This window comes from Gallus gallus, chromosome 2, assembly GCF_016699485.2.
Source record: "Gallus gallus isolate bGalGal1 chromosome 2, bGalGal1.mat.broiler.GRCg7b, whole genome shotgun sequence".
Classification (NCBI taxonomy): domain Eukaryota; kingdom Metazoa; phylum Chordata; class Aves; order Galliformes; family Phasianidae; genus Gallus; species Gallus gallus.
The window spans coordinates 18,461,126-18,486,077 of record NC_052533.1 but is presented as its reverse complement, the minus strand read 5'-3'; the positions used below and the strand labels follow the sequence as shown (position 1 = coordinate 18,486,077).

Genomic DNA, 24,952 nt, shown 5'->3' with positions numbered 1-24,952 from the left:
CATTTAACTTGTGAGACTTCCTTATCTTATGTATTTTTTTCTGCTTCTAAAACACATATTCAAAATTTCAACTGCTTTTTAAAGTTGCTGCTATTTTTCCAGCTCACTTTTCAGATCACACACCTGCCTGAACACCAGTTCCAGCTTTATTTTGTATCTCTAGAACTCTGATTCCCTCCTTCATTTGCTTCATTTCCTTCCTAACTTGAAAGAGAAATAGTTATTGCATCCTTCACACCACTGCTTTTTCTGACTTGATTTTCAGTGTTTTCAACAAGAGTATCCTCCTTCTCAAAATCTTTCAAGACAGTTTCCTCATTGTTAATATGAGTATTTCTCTAAAGTATTCTGAGATTGTGAATAATTTTCCCTTGTTTGCGTTCATGCTAAAGAAAATGTATAGACTTGTTATGAACTCAGTAAGTCTTTTATTTGGAGGACTTTGAAATTATGTCTTTTCAACCTTCATATGTCATTTTCTCCAATATCTGCATCAGAGCTGAGCTAATACAAGCTTATCTAATAGCTGATACAAACCAGGTTTAAAATAATGTAAAAATAGCAGTATTACCAAACTGTTTCTTGTAGAGCAGCTACACAAGAGGCTCCAGTTAAATGCAGTCAGAGCAGTACAAATTCACAGATTGTAGAGACAGTAAAATAATTTGAAATTTATGACAGTATTTAATTTACTAGAACTCATATGTTAATATTCTCAAATTCAACTTTTCCTATCCTGATACTAGTGAAATTGAAGCTAAAGGATATTTTGGGAACAAGGAAAAGGAAAAACAAGCTACAGCTCAACTCAAATACTAGAAAACATATCATTAGTTTGCAAAAAGACAGTACTGAATCCTCATTCACTGGATTGTTAAACGGCTTTTTACTTTAGATTTTAACTGATAAGTGAAAAGTACTGGCCATCAGTATAATTTTGCTAGTTTCACACAGATAAACCAGAGCATACTATTAGATTAGCTGAGTTAGCACCTTGCATCTCAGTCTGTTACATCTCATCCAGTTTCTTCTGTCTTCAGTCTAGTAATTCCTGGTTAACTATAGGCTAGCTTTGAAAAATAAGATATCCAGCTGTGATTTGAAAGCAGCAGTGGGTAGGGAGTGACAATTTCCTGTGGTAGTTTATCCCAGTGGTTAACAACAATCAATCATAGAAATTTTACTCTACTTTAAAAGTATCTATGTGCAGCATTCAGCTTCTGGTTGTGTCTTTCTGTGCTGAATGAAAAAACTCTTTAGTCCTAGAGTTATTTCTCCCCATGGCAGTACTTATTCATGGTAATCAAGTCAGTGTTCCATTTTCTTTGGAGAAGACAAATCAATCTCTTTAACACTGTCAGTGGCAGCTGAGAACTACAGAAGATTTCAAATGACTTTTATGACTCTTTTGATCTTCCTTTAGTTTTCAGAATCTTTGTAAGAGATAGACCCTCCTAAATTCTGTGTTAAACTTGAATAGTTTCAATAGTTCACTTCAATGTGCATAAATATAAAGCAGCAACCTCACTCTTAAACTATATTTCACTGTTTATGTAATCAGATATCACATCAATTAGGTTTCTTGCTCTGATTACTCCTCTGAAAACTGGAATTGCTCATCCACTACCATCCCAAGAGTCCTTTCAGAACTGTTGCTTTCCAGAAAATGGTCCCCAGACCTCTACTTCACGCTTTGTTATATAAGCTGTAACTTTCTAATTTTCACAAGGTCTAATTTGCTGTTTGACCCAAACATTTCACTATTTTACTCTGTGGGTATCATCCGAGGAACTGTTAGGCAGTAAACGTATGTTTCCTTTCCAGACTTTAAGAAAATCTTGGATACTAGGTCTGATGCCCAGAGAGGTGTACTATACTATAAAGGCACATTACCAGTCTAAGCTGATCCTTCGGTGATGGATCAGTTTGTGGTTAGTCTGATTAACTATGTTAATATTATACACATTTTACTTGTCACTCAGTAAAAACCTTACAGAATTCTACTATACGATTCAAATATGCAGTGATCAGCCAACGCTGCAGTCTTCCCCAAAAAAATTAAATCAAATTTGATAACACCTACTTTCATAAAACTGTGAAATATCTCTGTTCCAAAAAGCTGGACTAGTAGATAGCTCTCTAAGTCCTTTTATTCCTTTTTGTAGATATTTGCAAGTTAATATCTGGCATTTTCCAAATTTTCTAGAACAATTTCCCTGCTACTCCAAAGTATTGAATACTAACATCATCAGACTAAAAATGTTTTCAAATAGATTGTAAAACAGTTTTCAGTGAAAGTTACCTGAGCCATAAATCTTTATTTGCTCATCCCAAACTGAACTTTCTATTCAAGTATTTAATAGCAGACAAGAAGTAATGCCTCCTCCATGTCTGATACTAGCACCTCGTTCCTATTTGTCTTCAACTGGGGGAAATAAATTACTGAAAATTCCTGCTCGTTTCTGTGTCATTGTTAACAATAAACATGTTAACAAAAAAATGTTTATGTTATCAAAACAAACATAAGTTTTGATGAGAATATTGTTACATAAAATTCTAAGTGAAGTGGGACAAAATAAAATTGAAAACTGTACTTTCAATCTTTAGTATGTCCTTACTCATAATATGGTATTATTGTGGTATTATGGTATGTATTATATTACATACACAATATGGTATATTATATTACATACTTATATAAAGTTACGATGGCTAAGTGTTCATTCTGAAAATACTGTTAGTTTTAGGCTCAATTTTTTTTTAGTTCAGTCATTCATGCATATCCTCCTTTTTTGTTTTCCAGATTCCTGTCGCTGTGACACAGATAAGCTCAACCAACCACCCAGTGAAAGTTGGACTATCAGATGCATTTGTGGTTGTGCACAGGATCCAGCAAATTCCCAGTATGTAGTATGTAGTCATACTAATGATTTGGAGGCTGAGAAACAAATATAAGCTGATTTCATTAAGGATGATTAGCAACACAACAAATTACTTTCCTAATTTCAGCTTGTTAATTCAAGTGTAATTTTATTTGCATGATAATTCCCAATGTGCCTTTCTCTGTCATTGTTTCTTTTATGCAGATAAAGTAAGTAAATAAAACTAAACAACCAGCCAAATAATGTAAACTTAAACTGTTAACTCACACAATTTGGGATTCCATAAGATACTCTGTCTGAATTATGTCTCCTTATTCATAGAAAGGAAGAAACAGCCTGTTCAGAAAAATCATCTGAATCAAAACGAACAATAAAAACAGTATTCAGGCTGGAAGTTCTTGATAATTCTGAACTTCAAATTCATGTATACATTTTAGCGAGACGAAAGAAGAGACTTGGTGGTTAAATGCCATCTTGGGCTCAATTTTGACAACAGAAATGCAGATGACATTTAATTTTACCTGACATTAACTGTACAATATATGAGTTGACAGAAAACTAGGAGTAGGAAATCATACTTGATTTGTTTTAATGTAGTGTGCTCAGAACCCTTTGACACTGAGTAGCCATTAGAGAGCGTGCTTGCTTTCAGTGTGCTGTTTTATTTACAGATTTGGAGCAAATTTGGTAGATTCAATTTTTGATGGTTTTCTAATAGCAGGGTGCAAATGGATGGAGCTGCAGTTGAGCCAGCCTCCTTGGCCTGAGTCCAGGTTTGTTCTAAAGATTACTCTGGTGGAGGTGTGATGCAGATGAAGCTGTTAAAGACTGACCTGATCCAGCTCATCTTTAAGTCAACATGCAGATGGGGCTGATACTGAAGTTGAAAGTTCAGTTGCCTCTCTCAACTCATCCTGCCTTCATCACGTATTTAAACAGTCTTAGGTATGAGGAAGGATCATTCTAATGGCATGAGATTGTCCTACTATGAGGAAATGGAGAGTTTTAGCTTGTTGTGAACTCAGTGTAGCGTGAGGGTGGTTGGTATGTCCAGGTTTCACTTAAGAGATCAGATCTTAGGAGAACTTTGGTTCTGATACATGATAGATGTGATGTGCCTATGGATGGCTGCATGGACTACTTTTGAGTACTTAGGAGTAAATGATTCTTGGCAACTCCTATTAGCAGTTTTAGCAGTGTTTGTAACTGAATGATCTGAATATTTCTGCATGTCTTCAGCTTATACAAGCTACTCAAAGATTTTTTTAGATTTACATATTTTGTATGTAAAGTATCTGGTATATGTAAATCTTTATTCTGTTTTGAATATTTTTGTAGAACTATTTCAAACATGCATCTTGCTTTACTACTAATACAAAGTGAAGCATTTGATGGAAATGTAGTTATTTGCTGGTCTTCTGCTTTTAGTATTTCTGTCAACCTTTTTGTCACATGACTATCTGCTAAGTGAAGTGACACTAATTACCACAAAATCTGTCTAGTATTTCATGTTATTAAATCACATTAAGGAGTGATAGATAAGAAAAATAGAATGTGTGTATGGAGTCACGGAGTCTAAAACACACTGCTGCAGCACCTGTTTTGTTAGCACTGTATCCACATTGCTGTATGCCATTCACTACTTTGCTCAACAACTGCTTCTGTGAATGGTGGTAATCTGTGATTACTTTTGCTAGCTTACAGTTTACATTAGAGCTAGTATTAGTCAGGGGAATCATCAGTTTGCAGTATATTTTCTTGCAGCAAAATTGTTCTTCCAGTGAGACAAGTTTATATTACTGCGTATAGGCAACATAATAGCATCCATGAGAGAACTACTAAATAGCATTGGCCATAGAGAGCTAGTGTCAGTTGTTCCTTAAATACTTGTGTTCTGCCATTTCAGAGGTGTTAAATCAGCCATGGCTCTAGTCAATTACTGAAAAGCCTTATGTACAATTTTTTTTTGTTTCTTAGCTCTTTCAGGCAATGGAAGAACGTAAATTACTGTTTGCTTCTCCCAAAAGAAAGAAAAGATAGTATGGCTATTAGTTCTTTCCTAAAACTTCAGAAAAGACTTTTCCATCAAGCAGAATTCAATTTCCCTTTATGTTCAAGGATGGTTAAAAAAAAAAAAAAACCTTCCACTTTATGTTTGAGTTATATCAGTTATTTATGTATACATCTTACATTTTAAAAGGAAACAAACATCAAATGCAACACAAACATATTTGAACAGTAGCATATTCTCAATTCATCACCCATATAATATTTTATCGGAAAATATTACTATTACTCTGACTACTCAAACGTCTACTAGAAAATGAAACTATTACTCTGACTTAACAGTAAAAGACTAAAGTCACATAACTTTGAACAACTGAGAGCTAGTTAAAAGGTATTTCTCACTTTCCAGACACAAGGAAGAAGTACTTTTTCTTCCTAGTGCCAAGTTAGCCTATCCTAAGGCAAGCGTCTAGGATCCCTATGTTCAGTTAGCCATAGGATGTGCTTGTTGCTCAAAACTGACATCAAAATAAACCTGGTCTACCTTAGACTTAGAGTGTTATTCATCAAAGGGTGGAATATTATAAAGGCATTTCAAATTTTAGTGTGGATAAATCTCTGTAAATATCTCCTAAAAAGAGTAATACAGACAAGAACTCATTCTCAGACTGAGCTACTAAGTTTTATGAAATTATGAACATTCACGTGTTGTGGTCATTGTTGAGAACAAACAAGGAGTGAGAGTATTTCTTCCCTTTTTGATAATTAGAAGCCACAGGAAAAGAGATCTGGGAGTGCTGGGATGGAGAGAGAGTTAGTTAGTTGGATAACGAATAGTAAAGGGGCTTATTGTGGATGTCTGAGATTACTGTTAGAAGAAAGTGAGATTAAAAGCTCAGATTCATAAGAAATAAGTTTTGTTTTGACAGATTGTGAAATAAACCATTATTTTGTTCCAGTAACGGATCTTGAAGTTATTTTAAAACTTCAGAATGCCTTAGGATAGTAAGGGGAATAGATGGAGAACAAAGGATGATAAGGCAAATTGGATAGTTATCAATAAATATGTTTCCAAGGGCTTTGGAATGGCTTTGTACTAGCATGACTGCCCAGAAGTCTGTCACAGACTTAATAGCAAAATCCCATGTACATCACAGGAAATTACATTTATAGTTTCAGGATAGTGTCAGCAAGCAGTTTTCTCTTTGCATCTTTCCAGGAAAAGTGAGTTAATAAACATTATCTGCTATGTTTCTATCATTCAGTTAGTTGAATGTCTCCTGCCAGGGAGCTCTCTTCTGAGACACGGTAAGTTATTTCATGTCTGAGCTCAGAGGAGGCTCAGGAGGGATCTTATCAATGTGTATAAATACCTAAAGGGAAGTTGCAAAGAAAAGAGATAGGCTTTTCAGTGATGCCCTGTGATAGGACAAGAGACAATGGGCACAAACTGAAATACAAGAGGCTCCATCTAAACATCACAAAGTATTTCGTTCCTGTGAGAGTGATCGAGCACTGGCACAGGTTGCCCAGAGAGTTTGTGGGGTCTCCCTCCTTGGACACCTTGAAAACCCATGTGCATGTGGTGCTGGGTAACCTGCTCTAAGTGTCTCTGCTTGAGCAGGGGTTGATGGTGTCTAAAGTCTCTTACAACCTCAGCCACTCTGATTCTATGAAAAAGATTTTCAGGGTTCTACAAAGTGAGTTATTAGTCTTGTGATTATAAATAAAGTCACCCCATGATGAAATAGACTTCGTGATATTGGCTTCTACCATTTTATGTACAGCTCTTACATCTTACAGCTCCATACTTCGGCAACCCAACTTTTAGTGGCACTGAAATTATTCAATACCAGTGAGTATATAAATGAAATTGTAGCTGAGCTATTAACTTGTAACATTCCAGTTTCAGTGCTACTCAACTCATACTTCAACTGAAGCATATTTTCAAGTGGCAACTCTACATATTGTAACTATTTGCTGTAGACACTATTCCAGCTTGAAAAAGCAAGATCCATGAGAAAAACACTAGCGTTATCTTCCTGAATGGTAAAAGAAGACTAGCAGTTTATGCTGGTGATATTCATCATATAAAGGTGCAGAGCAATCAAATAAGTCTCAAAGCCTAACTTGCTGATGCCTTGCTGGTGGTAATGTCATTTACCTCTGTGTAGAGTGAACAGTATTTATTCTTACTTTCCATTAGAGTAAATAGTTGTGCAGAGTGCCAGATCCTCCAGACCTGCATGTTTGCCTGCCAGGTGGTTGGGTTCCTAGGCTCTATGTGTCCAACTCAGGAACAGTGAGGGAAAGAAATGCGTACGCTGCCAATCTCTGATGAAATAACAGCACTTCCTGATCTGGTATGAAGTGATTAAAGTTAAAACTATTTTTGCCAAGGCCTTAACTGACCATCAATAAACCTTAAAATGAGACAATTGAGTGCAGTGGTAACTTAAGGGGACTGAGGGCAGCATCATGAATTGGGGTAAATTTGAAAAGATGTAGAGGCTTACAAAGTAAATGATGGGTGATAGTCACAGACCATTGCTGTAGAAGTATTTTTGTATGTTGTTCATAAAGCAGAGCCTGCTTCACTAATTTTTTAATTCTTAAGTTATATGTCCTTGAGATGCAACTTCCAGGTTTAACGGATTTTCAGTTACTTTTAGGAGAAATATAAAATGAGTATACTTAGGGAGTCTGACTTTTGGTCTAGATTCAGGTGTGAATGTCCATAAGAAAAGCAATTGTGGTGGTTTGACTGCATGACACATTTTATCTCAGTGTCAGTGTCTCCAGTATGAATTAGTTAATGTTGATAGTCTTAATAATATGAAGTTGTTTAAGAGAAAAAGAAAATGCTTTGACATTCTGTTTCCCTTTTATTTTGTTGTGGTAGCCATCATACACACCAGGCTGACAAAATATATAATTGCATGATTTTTTCTGCTCGGTGCTGAAGTACAAGGGCTGCTCTGAAAGTAATTCCTCCTATTTTATCGTGTTAACCCATGATGTCAGAGATGGCTGCTGGTGGTATGGCAGTAGTGGTTGAACCTTCCCACCAGTATTCTGTTACATTTTGTTGCTGTGTGACAGATGGCAGCAGAGCCACTCTGACAGAATGGCATCTGACATAGAAGCGTGGATAAAGCAAGGGTATAAAACTGAATTCTTCCATGTGGAGAAAATTACACCCGTTCACACAAATCAATGTTTGATGAATATTGATGGAGACAAAACAGTGAATGTAAGCACAGAAAGGTGATAGGTGTTGCATTTCAGCAGTAGTGATAGGAATGGTGGGTCACCTCCGCTGGTGCAGATTTTGACAAGCATGGTATCCAGGCTCTTGTTCATGGCTGATGAAAATACACAGCTAATGGTGGTGACTGTTTTGAAAAATATTGTTCTGTAGCTGAGAATTTGCTCTATCAAATAATGCTATTGTGCTCTTTGTATCTGCTGCAATTTCTATGGAAATAAATAGGAGACATTACTTTTGGAGCAACCTACATACCATGCAATGGTGTACAGTGCAGTATCTGTGCCCCTCTCTTCTGCATCCTTTACATTTTAAAGAAATTGCTAGCAGCATAAGGTGGATATGTTTCATAAATTGTTTACTTCAAATTGACTTCTGCATAATCAAATGCACTTTCTCATCATTTGTTTTCTCTATCAGCTGGACTTAAAAATGAAAGTACAGCTGTAAGAATACATATAGCCTTGTATAGCAATTTTTGCTAGTTTTATGGCAGATCTTGATTCCCTGGAAACCTTTCAGTGTCAAAGATTTTTATTTGTGTGAACATATAATTTAAAAACCCAGACTGACTTCTTCAATATATTCATGTTTTACTGGGTTGCAGGTTTTAGTTCAAGAATGCTGATTGTGCATCTGTTGGACACATATATAGAATAGTATATTACTAGCTACTGACCCTTCTGGTATTTCACAAAGACATTGCTGCTCTCTGGCGCTCCATCTCCACTCTATTTGGTACATTAAGTTAACAGGAAGTTATGTTCCATGGAATATTTACATGTCATTATTTAGTTCAAAAAGACTGTGATAAAAGGAGATAGAAATGCTTTCTCACTCCGGTATCTTGCCCATCTATAATTGACTGATCTATCACTTAATCCCTTGAAAGAGTTCTTTCAGTAGCCTTCTGACCCCCCTCCCCCCCCCCATGCTATCTCTTTAGGCCACTTACCTCAAGTAGCTGGTGTTTTCCTGTGCTTTTTTCCTCTGGAAATGTGTATTTGGATTTATAGTCAAAGATAACATGAATATATTCCACAGAAATAAACCAATAAGCCATTTGGTTAATGTAAGTTAAGCCAAATATACAAAATAGACTCTGTTACTGAAAAAAAGTATACGCTATTTGTATGATACAGATATAAAGGGTGTTTGAGATAACCAGAAAGACCTACAGAAGAATAATTTGAATGGATAGGAGAAGAATATCTGCATATTTTCTGAAATTCAGAACCAGGAATGATACTTAAAAAATATATATGTATGCAAAAGTCCTTTTAATTTCCTCCTTTCCCTGTTAGAGCTGATACTGTACTGCATCTTTTCAGCAAAATACCCACACGTATTATGTGTGGGTACAAAAATTATGCTTAATTTTTGTCTGTTGCTAAAACATATGACTTCTCTTGCTCTTGCAAAGTTAGGACACATGCTGAGGTACTTGGGCTCATTAGTTCTTTGTGATTCTGCATTTATATTTGCCTGTAAAACAGTTAAAGAGACAGCATTACACAAAGAAGAACTTCCACCTGAGTGAAGGGCATGTGTCTTAAGCTGGAGAAGGGGTCTGTGTGGAGTGGTTGAGGGAGAGGGACAGAGGATAGTACTCACATTTCGGTTTATCCTGTTGAGTTTAGCTTTCCTAGCCTGTTTAGTTAAGATGCAGGTTCAGAATGCTAAATAGGAAAAGGCGCTGTGCACAGCAGGTTTCCAGTCAGACTTTCAAAAGAATCTACACCTGCATTTTTACAGCCTAGCCATGCACAGGAATTGGAATGCTTGTGTGTTTAACTGTCTGCCTGCAAGCAGTTAGAAAGTGACTACCCAAGTACCTCTCTGTGCCCAGGTTTCCCACTGTAGATAGTAGGCAGTTGGCACAGCCCTCTTCTAGGAGAAGGAAAACAAGATCCTACCTAAGTCTACCATGCAGAGGGATTGAATGTGATCAATATTCATGCTGGACAATGCATGATTAGAAATATGTGTTTTGATACCAAACATAATTCACTTTAACATCAGTGTTTTGGCAGTTTCATGCACTGGGTGAGATGAAAGTGTTTGTGACCTGGATTTTTGGGATGTCCAAAATTCCTTATGCCTCAGAAGCCCTGCAAGGAGTATGCTGGGGAATATTCGGAGTAAACAAGATTATAACACAGCAGTCCATACCAAGGCTGATGAGATGAAATAGATTTCAGCTGAAGTGCCAACAACTGCATTTTAATTTATGTATTCATTTGCTCTTTTTTTTTTTTTTTTTTTTTTTTTTTTGGACAGAAGTATAAAGATTTCTGTGGAAACAAATTAGAGCCTTTGGCATTGGCAGGAGTTGCATTTTCTGATCATTCTGATTTGGAAGGTGCTCATACAGGAGTTACCATCCTGGGAAAACAGACTTACTGCTGGCAAGAGATTTTTCTCACTCCGGCACAAGATTAGCTTTGTCTTAAAAACGCTTTTTGCCTCTTGAGTTTCAAGGATGTGGCTAAATACAAGGTATTTGTTAGGGAAAATGTTTGGCACATTCCAGTTTCTGTCCTTTATCCAGTCAGATTGAATTTGTAGGTGAAAAGCATTGCTAGCTCAATTAAAGGTATGCTTCAGACCAAGCGAGAAATCTCCTATCAGGAGGGGTTAAGCCACAGCAAAGTCAGCCTCAAATAAATGGCAGGAGGAAGTGCTTGGCAGTGCTGCTAGTTTGGAACTAAAAAGAAATATCATTTTCTGAAAACTGAGTGCTGACTACAAGTGCTGCTTACATAGTGAAGGAGGACAAAGATGCTTCCCATGCAGCAACCCTAGCCAATGCAGGAGAATTATTCCACCCCAGTGCAGCTCTGTTTCTGCCACCCTCTCTGTCCCCCAAGATTCCCCCTGCTTATTCCAACTGATACCAATAACTCAATGCTTATTTTTTGTATGCAATGAAGAGAATTCCCAGATTTATTTTTAAACATTCTTCATGCATTCTTCATCCCTCTTTGACTAGTAAGCTTTGTACCCTTACACCAAGAGACACCTTAGCCATGGGACACCTTGGATGCTGTTTTTCTCTTCCCTTAAGACTAATATTTATTATTTTGTAGATTTATTTGAATCATAGAAATGCTAAGGTTGAAAAATACTTCTAAGATTGTCTAGTCCAAGTGTTCATCTACCACCAATATTGCCCACTAAATGACATCCCAAAGTACTACATCCACCCTTAAACACCACCAAGGACAGTGATTACACCACTTCCATGGGCAGCCTGTTCCAGTGCCTAACTACTCTTTCTGAGAAGAAATTCTTCCTAATATATTTTCTCTCTGAAAAATGCCTGCAACATCCTTCCTGCCAGGAGACTGAAGAATACTGCTGTTTTTTTTTTGCTATGTGATTTTATACCAGCCTGGGGAGTGCACTTCAAGCTGCAAAAACACAGCCTTTATACCAAGCAGCAAGGTGTAATCCTTTGTGTGTAACCCTTTATTCCTTTCTGGCATGGTTTCACAGAGGTCACTGATTGTATTTAGCACTGATTTCATTTGAAGTTTATCAGACCTTCAAAGAGGATATGAATTTGAATCCAAGACATCAGGAAATCATTGTGTCAGATAGGCCATATGGTGTGTACTTTTAACTTGCAAATTTTCAAATGTGCTAGCAGTTTGCATTGCAGCCATACTCTTAAAATCTGGAATACTCAAAATAAATAATTACTAATATTGAAAACAGAGATTGCATGATACTTTCATTCTTATCTTGTGCTTTGATCTTACTCTTTTCAGTGTGTTCACAGCCTGTAAGAACAGCACATTGACTGTATTGAATTTCTGCTTTGAGAAACTTAGGTGCAGTCAGCTTGTGTCAAGATTATACGTTACAGTGCCTATTTAGGAGGACTTGTCTTTATATTGTAAATTTCTAATGTTTAATGCATTTAGATATGAACTAGCCTGTAGCTAGCAAATTTGATTAAGTAATGAAATCAGTTTTGTTTGCAAATCTTGACAACAACTGACAAAGTGAGCATATAAAGCATGTCTTTCAAGTACATGAACTGAGAAACATCTTAGGAAAGCAAGAATCTGAAACACACCCTAAAATGTCTGACAGTTTGCTCAGTAGAGTTTATACCTAAATGAACAAATAAGAAGCTTGAGAGCTCACTCAGCACTTTCACAGTCCTTTCCCAGGAACAGGTACTTATTTTGTCAACTCTCCCTATCAATAGCTTTTACATATTCCTTCAAAATGTGTAAAGTTAAATATTTATCCTTGAGGAAAATTGGCATCACGTTCAACTAAGGTACAGTGAGCAATCATTGTATTCACAGTTTACAGACTGCAAAATAATAGAGTATGAAAATATTTTGTTTTTCTTTCCTGGTAGATGTCCGCAGAAGAACAATTTACGAATACCACAGGGTGGAGCTGCAGATGTCAAAGATTACAAATCTGTCAGCTGTTGAAATGATACCTCTTCCAAGTAAGTAAAATGTAGGACGTGAAGGAGCCGGATCTGGGAACAGCCTCAGTTACAACACAAATACAATTTTAAATACTTTGTTTTATCTGTGAATTTGGACTAGGGACAGATTCATTTATCCTCTCTCAGATATATTCTCAGCTGGATGATGCATTATCCAATGCATCTTCATGTATCTCTAGTTTATAGGTACACAGCTCCCAGTAGGTTGTGAGTGAAATCTGTGCCAAATCGTTTTTCAAAAGAATGCTCATATTGCCTTTAAATTCTTTCCCTCGAGGAAAAAAAGGAGCAATTTTCATGCTTGCAAAACAAGCACAAATACTATTAAGTACTTCGTAGCCCATCTCAAAGGAACATCCCCAAACACATCTTGCAATTCATCCATCTCTTTTGTTCAAAGTAAAACTCTGTTGTTTAGTGATATTGGAGTTTGAACTGCCAGCTGCATTGTTGTGAAAAAAAGAAACTGGAAACTGTCTCATTATTTTCTAATCTGATTGTATTTCTTGTACACTTTCTTGCCGATCTTATTGTCTGTGTGTGTCTATACATTAGCAACACCAAGAAATGCTGGAGCCAGGAAAGAAAGGATTAATGAAACACTGAGTAACATAGAGAAAGATAAAAAATCTGGCAATGAAGCTGTAAGAGCTGTTGTGGAAGTGAGGTTACATTTACAAATGACATACAAATGAAATCCTACAGATAAGATGTACCTCTGTGCACTGCCTTGTAGTAGGCTGGTTTTAGTCTGTTATTTTGAAAATCTCTGAACCTGTATATTCCCTACATATCTACAGTCAAAAGATGTGTATGTCTCTCATACTTTCTGTGATAATTATTTGTGAAACTGTATTTATTACTTATTTATTATTGTAATAATTTGTGTTTATTTACCTGCTTCCCAGCTTGTCTCCAGTTTAACAGCTGTGGCCCCTGTGTCACTGCCCAGATTGGCTTCAACTGCAGCTGGTGCAGTAAACTCCAAAGGTAAAGAAAAGGATTTTTCTTTTTTGACATGTATATACAGCTGTGCTCAAAGGATGTACAAAAACATTTCCAACTGCTCACTCAGCACAGAGAGATGTTATATTTGGGGTTTACAAACATTCACTCACATACATACTGATAGACCTCACTTGCAGTCATTATCCACACAACATTGTCCTATTTCACTTCAGCGAGAAAAAAAATAGCTAAGCAGGGTCAAAGGAATTGTTTTAGAAATTGAGCCCTTGCTCCTATTTCCTTAATCCTGCTTTAAAATTCCTTTGAAGGACTCCATGAGAAGTAGAAATCATAATAAAATTCATGTTTTCTCCCCATACCCATTGCTTTATCAAAAACAATTTTACTGCAGAGAAATCTGGAGTGGCATTGTAACTATAAAGACATACTTGTTCTGTAAACAGTAGGGAGACAGACACACCAGATTATTTTCTCTCCTAATTTCTCATAGTTTGTGAGCACATTGGGTCCCTCAGCCTCTCACTGCCACATTCATGACAGCCTACTCAGTAGTAGGAACAAATTAAACTCTGTGGAGCAGCTGGAGCACAGACAGTAAAATGGAAACTCTGTAGCTGAAGCTTTTCCAAAAAGTCCTTCAGTCACTGACCTTCACTGACCTTCATAGAACACATTTATCTAGCACTGGTTCTCTCCCACTAAATGCAGTGGCATAATGGATATGTATTCTTGTTGTGTTTTTTAGCCCGAGTGATTAGGCTCAAAAATCCTGTATATAAATGGATGCATAATGAAAGGAGAAAAGGTTATTGGCATTCTAAAATAGTGTAGTGTTATGATAATGTGCTGAAGTGCTGAAAAATAGCTGATAAATTCTATATGAAAGTAAGAAGTTGGGGTCGCTTCTATGTATTCTTAAACCTCATCTCTCTCAATAAGTGATTTTTCTGTCTTTTTTTTTTTTTTTTTTTTTTGCAAAACCTCAGTTTGTGTGGAATTAAACCTAAATTAAATCATTCTATGAAAATACATGTCAACCATCTTCGAGAGTAAAGATAGTAGCAGAGAACTGTTCCAAGCAAACAGGAACAGATACTGCTTGCTTTAGCCAATTTCTTGCTTTCAGTCACTTCTTAATTCTCCTTCCGTTAATGAATGCCATAGCACTGTCTGTTGGCAAGGTCTGTTGTTTTGTAGGCAGTGTTCTCATTTCTGTTTGGATAAATTTATTCATAACAGGTAAGATTTGAAGAGGCGGTAAGGTTCAGACCTCTTATGAACATCTTGCAAACCTTGAGTTCCTTTATTTTCATCTGTAGTTTCTGAAGAACTGAATTTCCTAAGTTCTGGGGTTGCTGGAAAACCGATTGTGCTGAGAATGGAAGAATTTTGTCTTTCACCATTAGCAGGAAGCAATATCAAGCATGTGGTTGCATTGTGTTCCCCTCCATGTATTTAAATGAATTTGTGGCTGCCCATTCATAACTGGCAAGATGTAATTTGCTACTGAAAAACATACGGTTTTAACGCAGCTATTTTTATTCAATTAAAATCCACATTAAAAAAAAGTCTGATTTTTTTTCACCATGAAGATGACACTGCAATCAAAGATGAACTACTGTGAGACAGTTCTGCTGTTTCCCAAAAACATTCAGCTCCACACTGCTACACTGTTTTGTCTTTGATGATCTGCAACAGATAGACTGAACATATTTATATTATACCATTACTAACTGTAGTGAGTGTAATTTCATAAGAGCAGTGTTCAGAAATCATTTGACTAGCAGAAAAAGAAGGAACTGGAGTTAATTCCTTAAAAAAAGGATGCATCCAGAAAAGCAAACTGCCTCTGCACAGGAATCGTAGTAATTTAAAAACAGTTGTGCTGTCCAATTTGCATCTGTAAGAATGGATGATAGTAAGCTGGATTTAAGCAAAAGCAGGAATGTTTGTAGAATCATAAAGCACCTTTGATTGAAAGAACATGCTGGAGGTCATCCAGTCCAACCACCTGCTCGAAGTGGGGTCAGCTGTCAGCTCAAGACTTTGATCAGCTGGGTCTTGAAAATACCCAAGGATGATCCCCTGAACATCTTATTTTTATGCCAGATTTTACACCTTACTTTTTAACTTCTTATTTTCTCCAATTCTATCGAGAAACACATCTGAAATAGTAGGTGGAGGCAAAGTTCATGTGAAGAGGCAAATTGCTTATCAAAATGCAAAGACTGAGTGTCTTTTTAGTTGCATTATAGTTTAGGATCATTGTAATTGGGAGTCATTCCTGTTAGCTTTGATAATTTTTTGCTCCATATGACACTCATATCTGCATACTAGTCCAGTGCCTTTCTTATTTATCTCATTCTTTTTTTGCATGTTTATTCATTTTAGAAATATACAGAAAAATCTCTATTCCATTACTCTTTTTAGATATCTAGATTGCAGTAGAGTCCTCAGAATCATTAAATTCAGTATCTCATTATGTTTTTACTCCCTTCAGAAATAAATTCATTGTGTTAAAATGTTCTTTCTGCATGTAATAGACTGTTTCAAAAGAATACCTATCTCAGTTAAAAATCATAAAGGATAGAAAGTTTTGAGTTCCTCCAGCACAGTAGTTCAGCTTTTTCTGTGTCAGTGCTCCTCAGTCGTCAGCCTTGTAAATCACTGTTGACTTTTATCTCCCGTTGTGATAAACATTGTTCTACTGAAGGAGAATAAAAATCTACTTGGAAAAACAAGGGCAAAGCATTACATGAAGTATCAACTTAGACATTTCAGAAATGCCTAGAGTAGAAAGAATATTAGTATTTACACCTTGCAATGAGTGAGTGCTCTAAGGGGTTTTTGAAGTAATCAAAAGTAGAAGCTTATTAGCAATGCCCAAGGAGTGCAAAGTGGGGAATGACTGAACTCGTGTATCTGGGAAGTGAGAAAAGGAAGGCTGTTGTCCTTGGCTTATAGGCAAAGCCTAGAGGGGAAGGGCATCTAGCACTTGGTGCAAAAGCCTGAAGAATGTGTTGAGCTTGGTACTGGTGGCATCCAGTATAGCAGTACTCCACTAACTGATCCAGTGCTCCACTTTCAGTAAAGGCAGATTGCCTGCTTGCCAACAAGAAGAGTGTGATGAAGTAATGAGGGTCACAGGTGTGACTGTAATATACAGTGATGTTCCTCCTCTGGAGCTGCAGTAGCACTTCACACTGCAGTACTACTTCACACTGCAGTAGTACTCTACAGAGAGATCTCCCAGAGCAAACATGCTTCCATGTGGATAACAAGCAAACACATATCCAGTGGGAATAACTCTTGATCAGTTTTACAACCCTTTTTTTTCTCAGCATGACCCCATTTATCCACAGCAACAGTGTTATTGAGAATAGCTTTTAGTATTTTTTCTTTGCGTAAAATTTAAACCATATATTGAATCATTCAAACAATAAAGTACAGCTGTTGGAAAAATAGAAAATGCATATAAAACCCATAGCTGCAAAAGGAAAGTAGACCAAGAGAGCCGTTGCAGAATAACCGTACCTCCCCCATGTGGGCAATCTATTTTGGAATGAAAATAATTTTTTTCTTCAACACAGTGGCTTGTTTCCTATTGTAACTTCAGCTCAGTTGCTGTGCCCACTCTTCAGTCTTCAGAGAAGTAGGTTATTCTTAAAGATGATTTGGAGCAAAATCCTCTAATACTGTCACTCTGTGAAATTCAGTCACAGTTTTAGTTTTCATAAGGGATCGTCAAGCTATTGACCCTGACATCCAGTATAAAGTATGTAATGTAGTTATGTCATGACTGAAGTAAAGGCACACTGTTTTCATGTGACTTCAGCACATGGAGGATCCATTGTCAAGATTATTTTTATATATTTTTATGTTATTTGAAAAGTTTATAAGAGGGAGAACTGTTCCATCCATGGAAGAGACTAAGTATAAATACAGAAGCTAAGTCTCATAGCCTGGATCTGTGCATGGATTTGTGTCCATACACCAGAAACACTTAGTAGTCGCCTGTGGCTGAAACTTCAAACTATTTGCTCTCCATTTTCTCTGACATACCAGCATGTAGAAACAGATAAGTCATTACTGTTTATATCATCTTTTTATGCTGCAGAAAATGTTTATGTACTCTAGGCTCTTGGTATAGCCTGCATATTAGAGATGTCATTTTTTAGGGAAGTCATTGCAAGCATTATGGATATTTTGCTATTATGTTACAGGTTCAATTTGTACAACTTGCTCATGCTAATGAAATAGTGAGCTACCTTAAAAACGTTTGCTCAGTAAAGAAATTAAGGTTAGAAGAGCTATCACTGAGCTAAGATGGAAATACGATAATTAAAATGATCAAGGAGTTCAAATTCTGTAGATACAGATGAGTTTGTTTCGGTGAACTTCAGAAAAATCTCAGATTTCAGCAAGGAAGTAATGCTGAGACTTCACTGAGTTCAGAAATAAACAAAGGGAAAATTCCTGCTATCTGTGTGTGCTATAAACACAGGTTTTTTATGTGTCTCATGCTTCTCTTTGTTAACACAGGATAAATGCATCTTAAAACATCTCTGGTTTATTGTGCTGTTGTCCCAGTGATGGACTAAAGGAAGAGATGCAAACAGTTTAGGTGATAGTTTTATTCAACTGTCACTGTTGGTACCTATATTCAAATTTTAAATCCCTCAACTTCCTGCTGCATACCAGGGGCACCTATAAGCCTAACAGCTCAGTCCACAAGGCGATTTTGCTAGCTGGCTCACTTAGGTTTTCAAGGGAAGTTAAGCAGAATAAGAGCAGTACTAGAAGTACCTTTTCACCAAACACTGGAATTAAGTATCTAAAACCCAAAAGATCTCTAGAGCTCAAATACATTTTTCTGAAGGAATGCCAGGACTGAGCAGGACTGAGTAGTGAAGTCACTGAATGCCAAGAAGCCCCTCTCATTATGCATGGCACTATCCTTCCAGAATATTCAATGAGGCACGAGGGTAGTTGAATGTGGATCCTCTGAACTAAAGTCATCCCTGAAAGGAGCCCAGGTCCATTAACTGACGAGGTGCTTAAAACCATGTGCACAGAAATGCATAACTCCTTTGCATGACTCCAGCTTTGAGCAGCTCATTCTGGATTATTCTGTGTTATTTTATGGTACTGATCCATAGAGTGCAAATCTTCCTTTGAAATCTGCCCTGGAGCAGGCTGAACAAGTCTCTGTGCTGGGGTCTCTATGGGAGGTGGTAGCCAGGACTCTGTGCGCTCTAGGCAGTTATTCTGACTGTGATCACATGTGCAGTTCCCAAAGCTTCCTGCAGTCTCAAGAACTAAAATGATAAGGGAACTAAAATGAACTAAAATGATGAGGGAATCCCATTTCTGCTACATATCTCATTAATGGAAAGAACATCAGTAGTTGTGTAAACTGAATTGTTACTGCTTTGCTCTGCAGCCTGTTCTGAGCAAAGTGGAAAATTAGAAATGTGTCAGTGAATAGCAGCAATAAATGGACTTAAGTTTTGATATTTCTGATCTTTTTTATGATAATTACTGCTCCCATCTAAGCAGGTAATGAACAAAATTATTTTGCATGCCATATTGATTAGCTGAAAAGTGGAGAAGGGGAAAGTTTTAGGCACTTGATGTTCTTAAGAAAAAATATTAAATCATTGAAATATGAAGTGATAGAAGTGATAGTTTTCTGCAGTGCCTTTATGACAGTAGAAATTAAAAAAAAAAAAAATTGTTGCAACCTCTAGGAAAGCTTGAATCTACTCTTTTTGAGACCATGTTCAGTTAACTTTTAAATCTGGGTTTACGTCTGGAAATCTTGGAAGAGGAAAATAACTGCTGAATCACATATCCTACTACAATCCTATGTAATCTGATACACTTATCAGTTAGAAAAGCCATCCAGAATTACAGTATTAGCACAAAATATTACATTATCTGACAGCATAGAAAAAATATATAAATAAGAAGCACAGGATCTTTTTCTACATATAGCTGACTGTTAAGTGTCTGCCATCTCATTTTTTTTCTGTAGCTAATACTTCAGCCAAGGTCATAGATTTCATTACAGAGCAAGGAAAGGCAGTGGACAAGATCAGGATCAAAAGTAATCATCAACTGACAATACAGATAGATTAGCTTAATTGTGCAGTGAAGATTAATAAAGTCACCTTAGGTTATTTTACTGAAACAATAAATAAAATCAAAATCTATGAGTTTTTAACTTAGATCTTCTCTGTAGACTCTTCAAACATTCTATACATTCTTATTCAATGAAGTTTTACTGTGAATTTGATGGATGAAGGAACAACCTGGGCATTGCAGTACAAGGCAGCAGAACAGTTTGTACCGTGCAGGGAAGGAGGTTTTGCCTCAGCCTGGAAATCTTTTTACTTCCATCCTTACATTCATTACCTACCATTTTTAGAGCTCAATTTTCATTAAATGCTGTCATTAAATGTTTTGGGATGGATGTGTAATTGTCCTTGTTGGTTTTTTTTGTTTGTTTGTTTGTTTTGTTTTGTTTGTTTGTTTGTTGCGATAGGGATATTCCATATTTCAACTTAAAATTCAAAGATTGGGAGAAAACTTGCTTCTTTATGTGCAAGCTGTTTTTACTGCAACACCATTTAGCTGACAGTAGTGTGCTGTTATTACAAAATCAGCCTCAGTATCTTAGCCATTGAATTGCCAAGAAAAAAAAAAAATTGAGACATTTGTATGGATTAAGTAAACCACCAGAGGGAGCATATATAATCCAATCAGTGTAATAGATTCATATACAAATGACAAGGAAAATCTCATTTTAAATGCTTTAGAAGGGCTAGAAATTTAAAATATAGTGTATTCTGAAAAACAAATTCCATCCTATCAATGGGTATAATACATGAACTTGCTGATTATGCTCCTGCTTTGGGCAAAAGGAAAGAAATGTGCCCAGGCTGTCTCTTGAATTTGTATTCCACCAACAGCAGTTCTCTATGCTGAAGTGGTTTTATATGAAAATATGTCAGTCTTAACACCTGGGTCTTAATAAGCAGTTTGTTGAATTAGATCAAATCTAGCCTGTGATAAATAAGGAGTAATGTCAGTACTATTTTTCTAACTTGTATGCTGTTTCTTTCCTGATTACAGAACAATCATATTGAATATTTGAGTAGAAATTCTGTCTCTTTATCAGTCTACTCTGCCTCATACTTTTCTTCTGTTGAAGAGTTGAGACAGCAATAGGTCATTTTTATCAAGTGCAACAAATGAATGAATTAATGTGTAGATTTGTCAGCATTGATAGAGATATGAATGAGAAATAGATCTATACTTTATTGAGCAGAAAATTGTTCCACACCCAATTTCTTCAAATCTTTTCCAAGCTGCTCTTTCTTGATTTGACAAGCTAATTTGAACGCATGAACTGCAAGAATCCATTAGGAAATTAGCATTCAATAACTGAGAATTTTTTATGCATGGCAAGCCTGATGGTAGCAAAGCAAGAAAAGAAAGTGGATTAATTCTCAAACTAAGTGAGCCCAGTGATGGTATTGTTTCAAGTAGGAAGAAAGTAGCCTCACAAGATGTCTTCTTAAGTGGAATGGCAATTATGTTTTTAAGACAGTGTAAGCTTCTCACTGAGACTAAAGTCTTTAATTCAAAAGTACCATTGTGGAACATAGAGCTCTTACCATGATTTTATAGAAAGTTAGTGTGCAACAAGATGAAGTAAATTTTCATTGAGATTCATACATGTGTAAGTATCAGCCTCCACAAATGCAGTACTATGAGTACAGTTTCAAAATTGTGTGTTTTCTTTGCGCAGAATGCTTTCTTGTTTTGTTTGCACACATTATGAACAGTTTAAACACTGTCTCATGCATTGTTTGTCACTTTTTTTCTGCTGTCGCTCCTGCTTCCTTTGACTTCTTACTCATTTTCAATTTGTGAATGAGATATTACAGGAGCAGTAGCATACTCTGGCTAAACCATAATATCTCTGCACTTCTCTTGCTGATAGCTCAGATGCTGATGCCCACTGGTACTGAAGTAGCCATGTGAACTATTACTCAATCGCTGTGAGTTCATGTGTGATAAGAGAAATACAAACATGTACCAGCTGCTTTCAGCCTGTCAGAAGGTCTCTACTACTAATATTATCTCAGTGTGTTTTATAAAGGAGCAAAATACCAGGAAAAGTGTGTGAATAAGAAGGCAGTTTGGCCAACATATGAATGAGGTTGGTGCCTTGGTGTATGCAACCTCAGACATGGGGTTCTTAAATATCCTTTCCAGTCTTATATATCTGGGAGTACTATAGGAAGCATAGCAGCTGTGGCTTCATGTATGCTCATCTGGATTTCAGAAATTCTGGGCTTAACTCTCGGTTCTGTTAAATAATTCTGTGTTACCTCAGCAGAATCTGTCCTATTTCCTCATCTCTAAAGTGGAAAATGAGATATTTTCCCCAAAGGTGACCTTCATGTTTTTATTTTAAAAAAGAGACTAAAAGTACATCTGGAGGATGTCTGTGTTAAACATTATAAAGTAGTTTTCAAAATGCAACAAGCCATTTTTAAAATTTATTTAACAAGAATGAAATGTAACATAATTTGAGGGGGAAAAAAAACCCACCAACACAGGAGTATTCTACAATTAAAGAAAGAGATCATTTTTAATAGTCAAACATAGAAATAGTTCAGAAAATAAAAACATGTAAAGGTAAGAAAGTGAGGTTAATTGGGCTAGTCAATATCCAGAGTGTAAAATATACCCAGTAGTGCTTCAGAGCAAGTATACTGCTTATCAGAAATAAATTTCAGTACAGCTCCTTCCCAGAGAACACATTTAATGGTTATTATTTTCTTCTTATTCTGTTGGAAAATCTGATACAATAATCTCATAAATTTGACTCCAGGTCCATCTTACAGTCTCCTTTTCCTTCTAGTTATTCAAAGCAGATCTTTAGTAAAAACTTCTTTTTTATTCCTTATCTGCTTTTCAGCATGTTTCCTTTGTTGTTATAAGTGACAGTAATATCAAGGAAAAAAAACCTCCTATTCTTCTTTAATCAGAACACTGACAATTCCCATTTAAACGAGGATTATTTCTTTCTATATAAATTAAAAATAAAACTTACTTCTTTTAGCCCACTTCCATTCTTAGACTCTTGCAGCAGCAAGAATTCTCAGTGAGAGTCCCTATTTCTTAATGACTATCCGCATGTTATGTCAGAGTTATGAATACTATCTCACTCGTTCAATCTCTTTCACTGTATAAGACAGCTTCTTTACAGCTGAAAAAAACACTTTAACAACTTGGCACTCCTTTCTTTACACAATACTGCAGAATGTAATGTATTTTATTTTAGATTTGTCCCATAAAATTGTGGAACAATCATCAGATTGCAGATTGCCTGCTGGGATTTGTGTCACTAATCTCTTTGATTGTCCTTGTCATCGCCTGCATGTTTTAAATTTTGTGATATGAAACACTAAGACGATGATGGAATTAAATAGTACAGGCGTGAATATTCTGCATCAAATATTTACTCTAATTTAGTAATTATATTTATTTTTTTCAGAAGCATTAATATAGTACAGACTGTTCGTATTGCTGTGTATTTAAAATCCTCTTCTTAAGCATGTTGCCTTAGCTGTTCAAGAACTGTTCAAGAGGAGAATTTTGTAACAACAGAGTAGGAACAAGTCCTCTAAACTATTCAAAAAACCATCCTATTCCAAAGTAGATTTTAATTAAGCAAGATGTTTTATGACCGGATAAACAAAAACAACATATTTATGCTTAAATTTAGGTATATGATTGAGTATATTGAGCTAGTTAAGCGCAAACATTTTTTATGCACCACATACAAGGGCTGCTCTGAATGTAATGCCTCCTATTTTGTTGGCCCATGATGTCAGATGCAGATGTTGGTGATATGGCAGTAGAGGTAGAACCTTCCCACCAGTATTCCATTGCATTTTGTTTCTGTGTGACAGATGGCAACAGGGGGGCAGTCTGACAAAGTGGTGTCTGACATGGAAGTGCATATGAAGCAAAAGGGGTGGAACTGAACTCCTCCATGCAGAAAAAATGGCACTTATTGACATTCACTGGTGATCACTGAGTGTTTATGGAGACCAGACAGTGGATGTGAGTACAGTGAGATGATGGGTGGTGCATTTCAGCAGTGCTGTCTGCAACGTGAAAAATAAGATGCATTCCAGACAGCCATGCACTGCTGTCACACAATGAAATCAAGAATGTATCTATCAGCTCATCAGCATGAATTAGCTAATACTGAAAATATATGTTTTGTATGTTGAAAAAATAGTGTTCAGTAGCTGAGAACTTGATCTATCAAATAGTGTTACTGTGCTGCTTGTATATGTTCTATTTTCCTTAGAAATAAATAGGAGGCATTACTTTCGGAGCAACCTACGTAAATTCATACTGCATTCACTCACAGTCACATTTCATTTGATAAAGTTTTGTATCTTCCAGGAGAAGTTGGAAAGTAACAATGGAAGGAAAGTACAATATTTTTCCAGGCAGTATTATGTGACAAGAAAGTGATTTTCTGAGCATAGAGGAACCAAAATGGAGTCTGTTTTGCAGGAAACAGAGATAAATGTGGACTGAGGGCAAAAGTAATGTCTAATATGTTTTCTTCCCCCAAAAATTCTGATTGTTTTATTTTTCACTGGAACCAACACCTCCAGCGTTTTATTTTTACTTTCTATCTCATCATCAGAATCATTCAGAATGGAAGTACCCTCAGCTCCCTCAGCTTGTGAAGAAATTCTACTTTAAAATATTTTAATTCTTCTCCTAATTACCTCAAATGCCCAGCAAGTGTAATCATCTCTTCATTACATTATGCGTCTTCTTTTGTGGTTAAAAGCAGAAAAGAGTTCTGTCTGTTCAATTTTCCATAGTTTTCCAGATTAACTTTTTTAATTAAAAGTCAGTAAATATTTTAACTCACCTGAATAATTACATAGTATTTAAGAAATCATTTCAAATTCCTGGAATGCTCTTCAGTTCCCAGAAATCCACTGTATGTATGCTGTTACGGATATTCCAGGGGGAAAAAAAAGGGGGGGAACAGTAGGCTTGAAGGGCACGTGTGTATTTTAATGTGCTATTGGTTGTTTTTATACTGGCTCAACCAGGTGAAAAGATTTTTCTATCCAGACTTCATCCCTTCCCAATAATTTTCTATTATGTTTCTAGCTTTTACAAGTTAAACCTTGATGAGTCTTCTGTGTAAAGGGTGTATGATTTGTTATTATTATTAATTCTCGTTGAACTCCCTTAAAAGACAAAAAGCATAGAATTTTGTCTTATGCACTT

At 36.3% G+C, this 24,952-nt stretch overlaps 1 protein-coding gene across 3 annotated transcripts in view; it reads left to right on the top strand.

The window, feature by feature from the left end:
- Positions 1–24,952, top strand: part of PLXDC2 (plexin domain containing 2) — a 234,730-nt gene that overhangs the window by 180,373 nt on the left and 29,405 nt on the right. For all 3 annotated transcript variants that reach the window (XM_418613.8, XM_046938254.1, XM_040691787.2), the window contains 3 exons: positions 2,804–2,903; positions 12,536–12,631; positions 13,543–13,624. In XM_418613.8, the coding sequence (XP_418613.3) occupies positions 2,804–2,903; positions 12,536–12,631; positions 13,543–13,624 (278 nt within the window). The remainder of the gene's footprint in view (positions 1–2,803; positions 2,904–12,535; positions 12,632–13,542; positions 13,625–24,952) is intronic.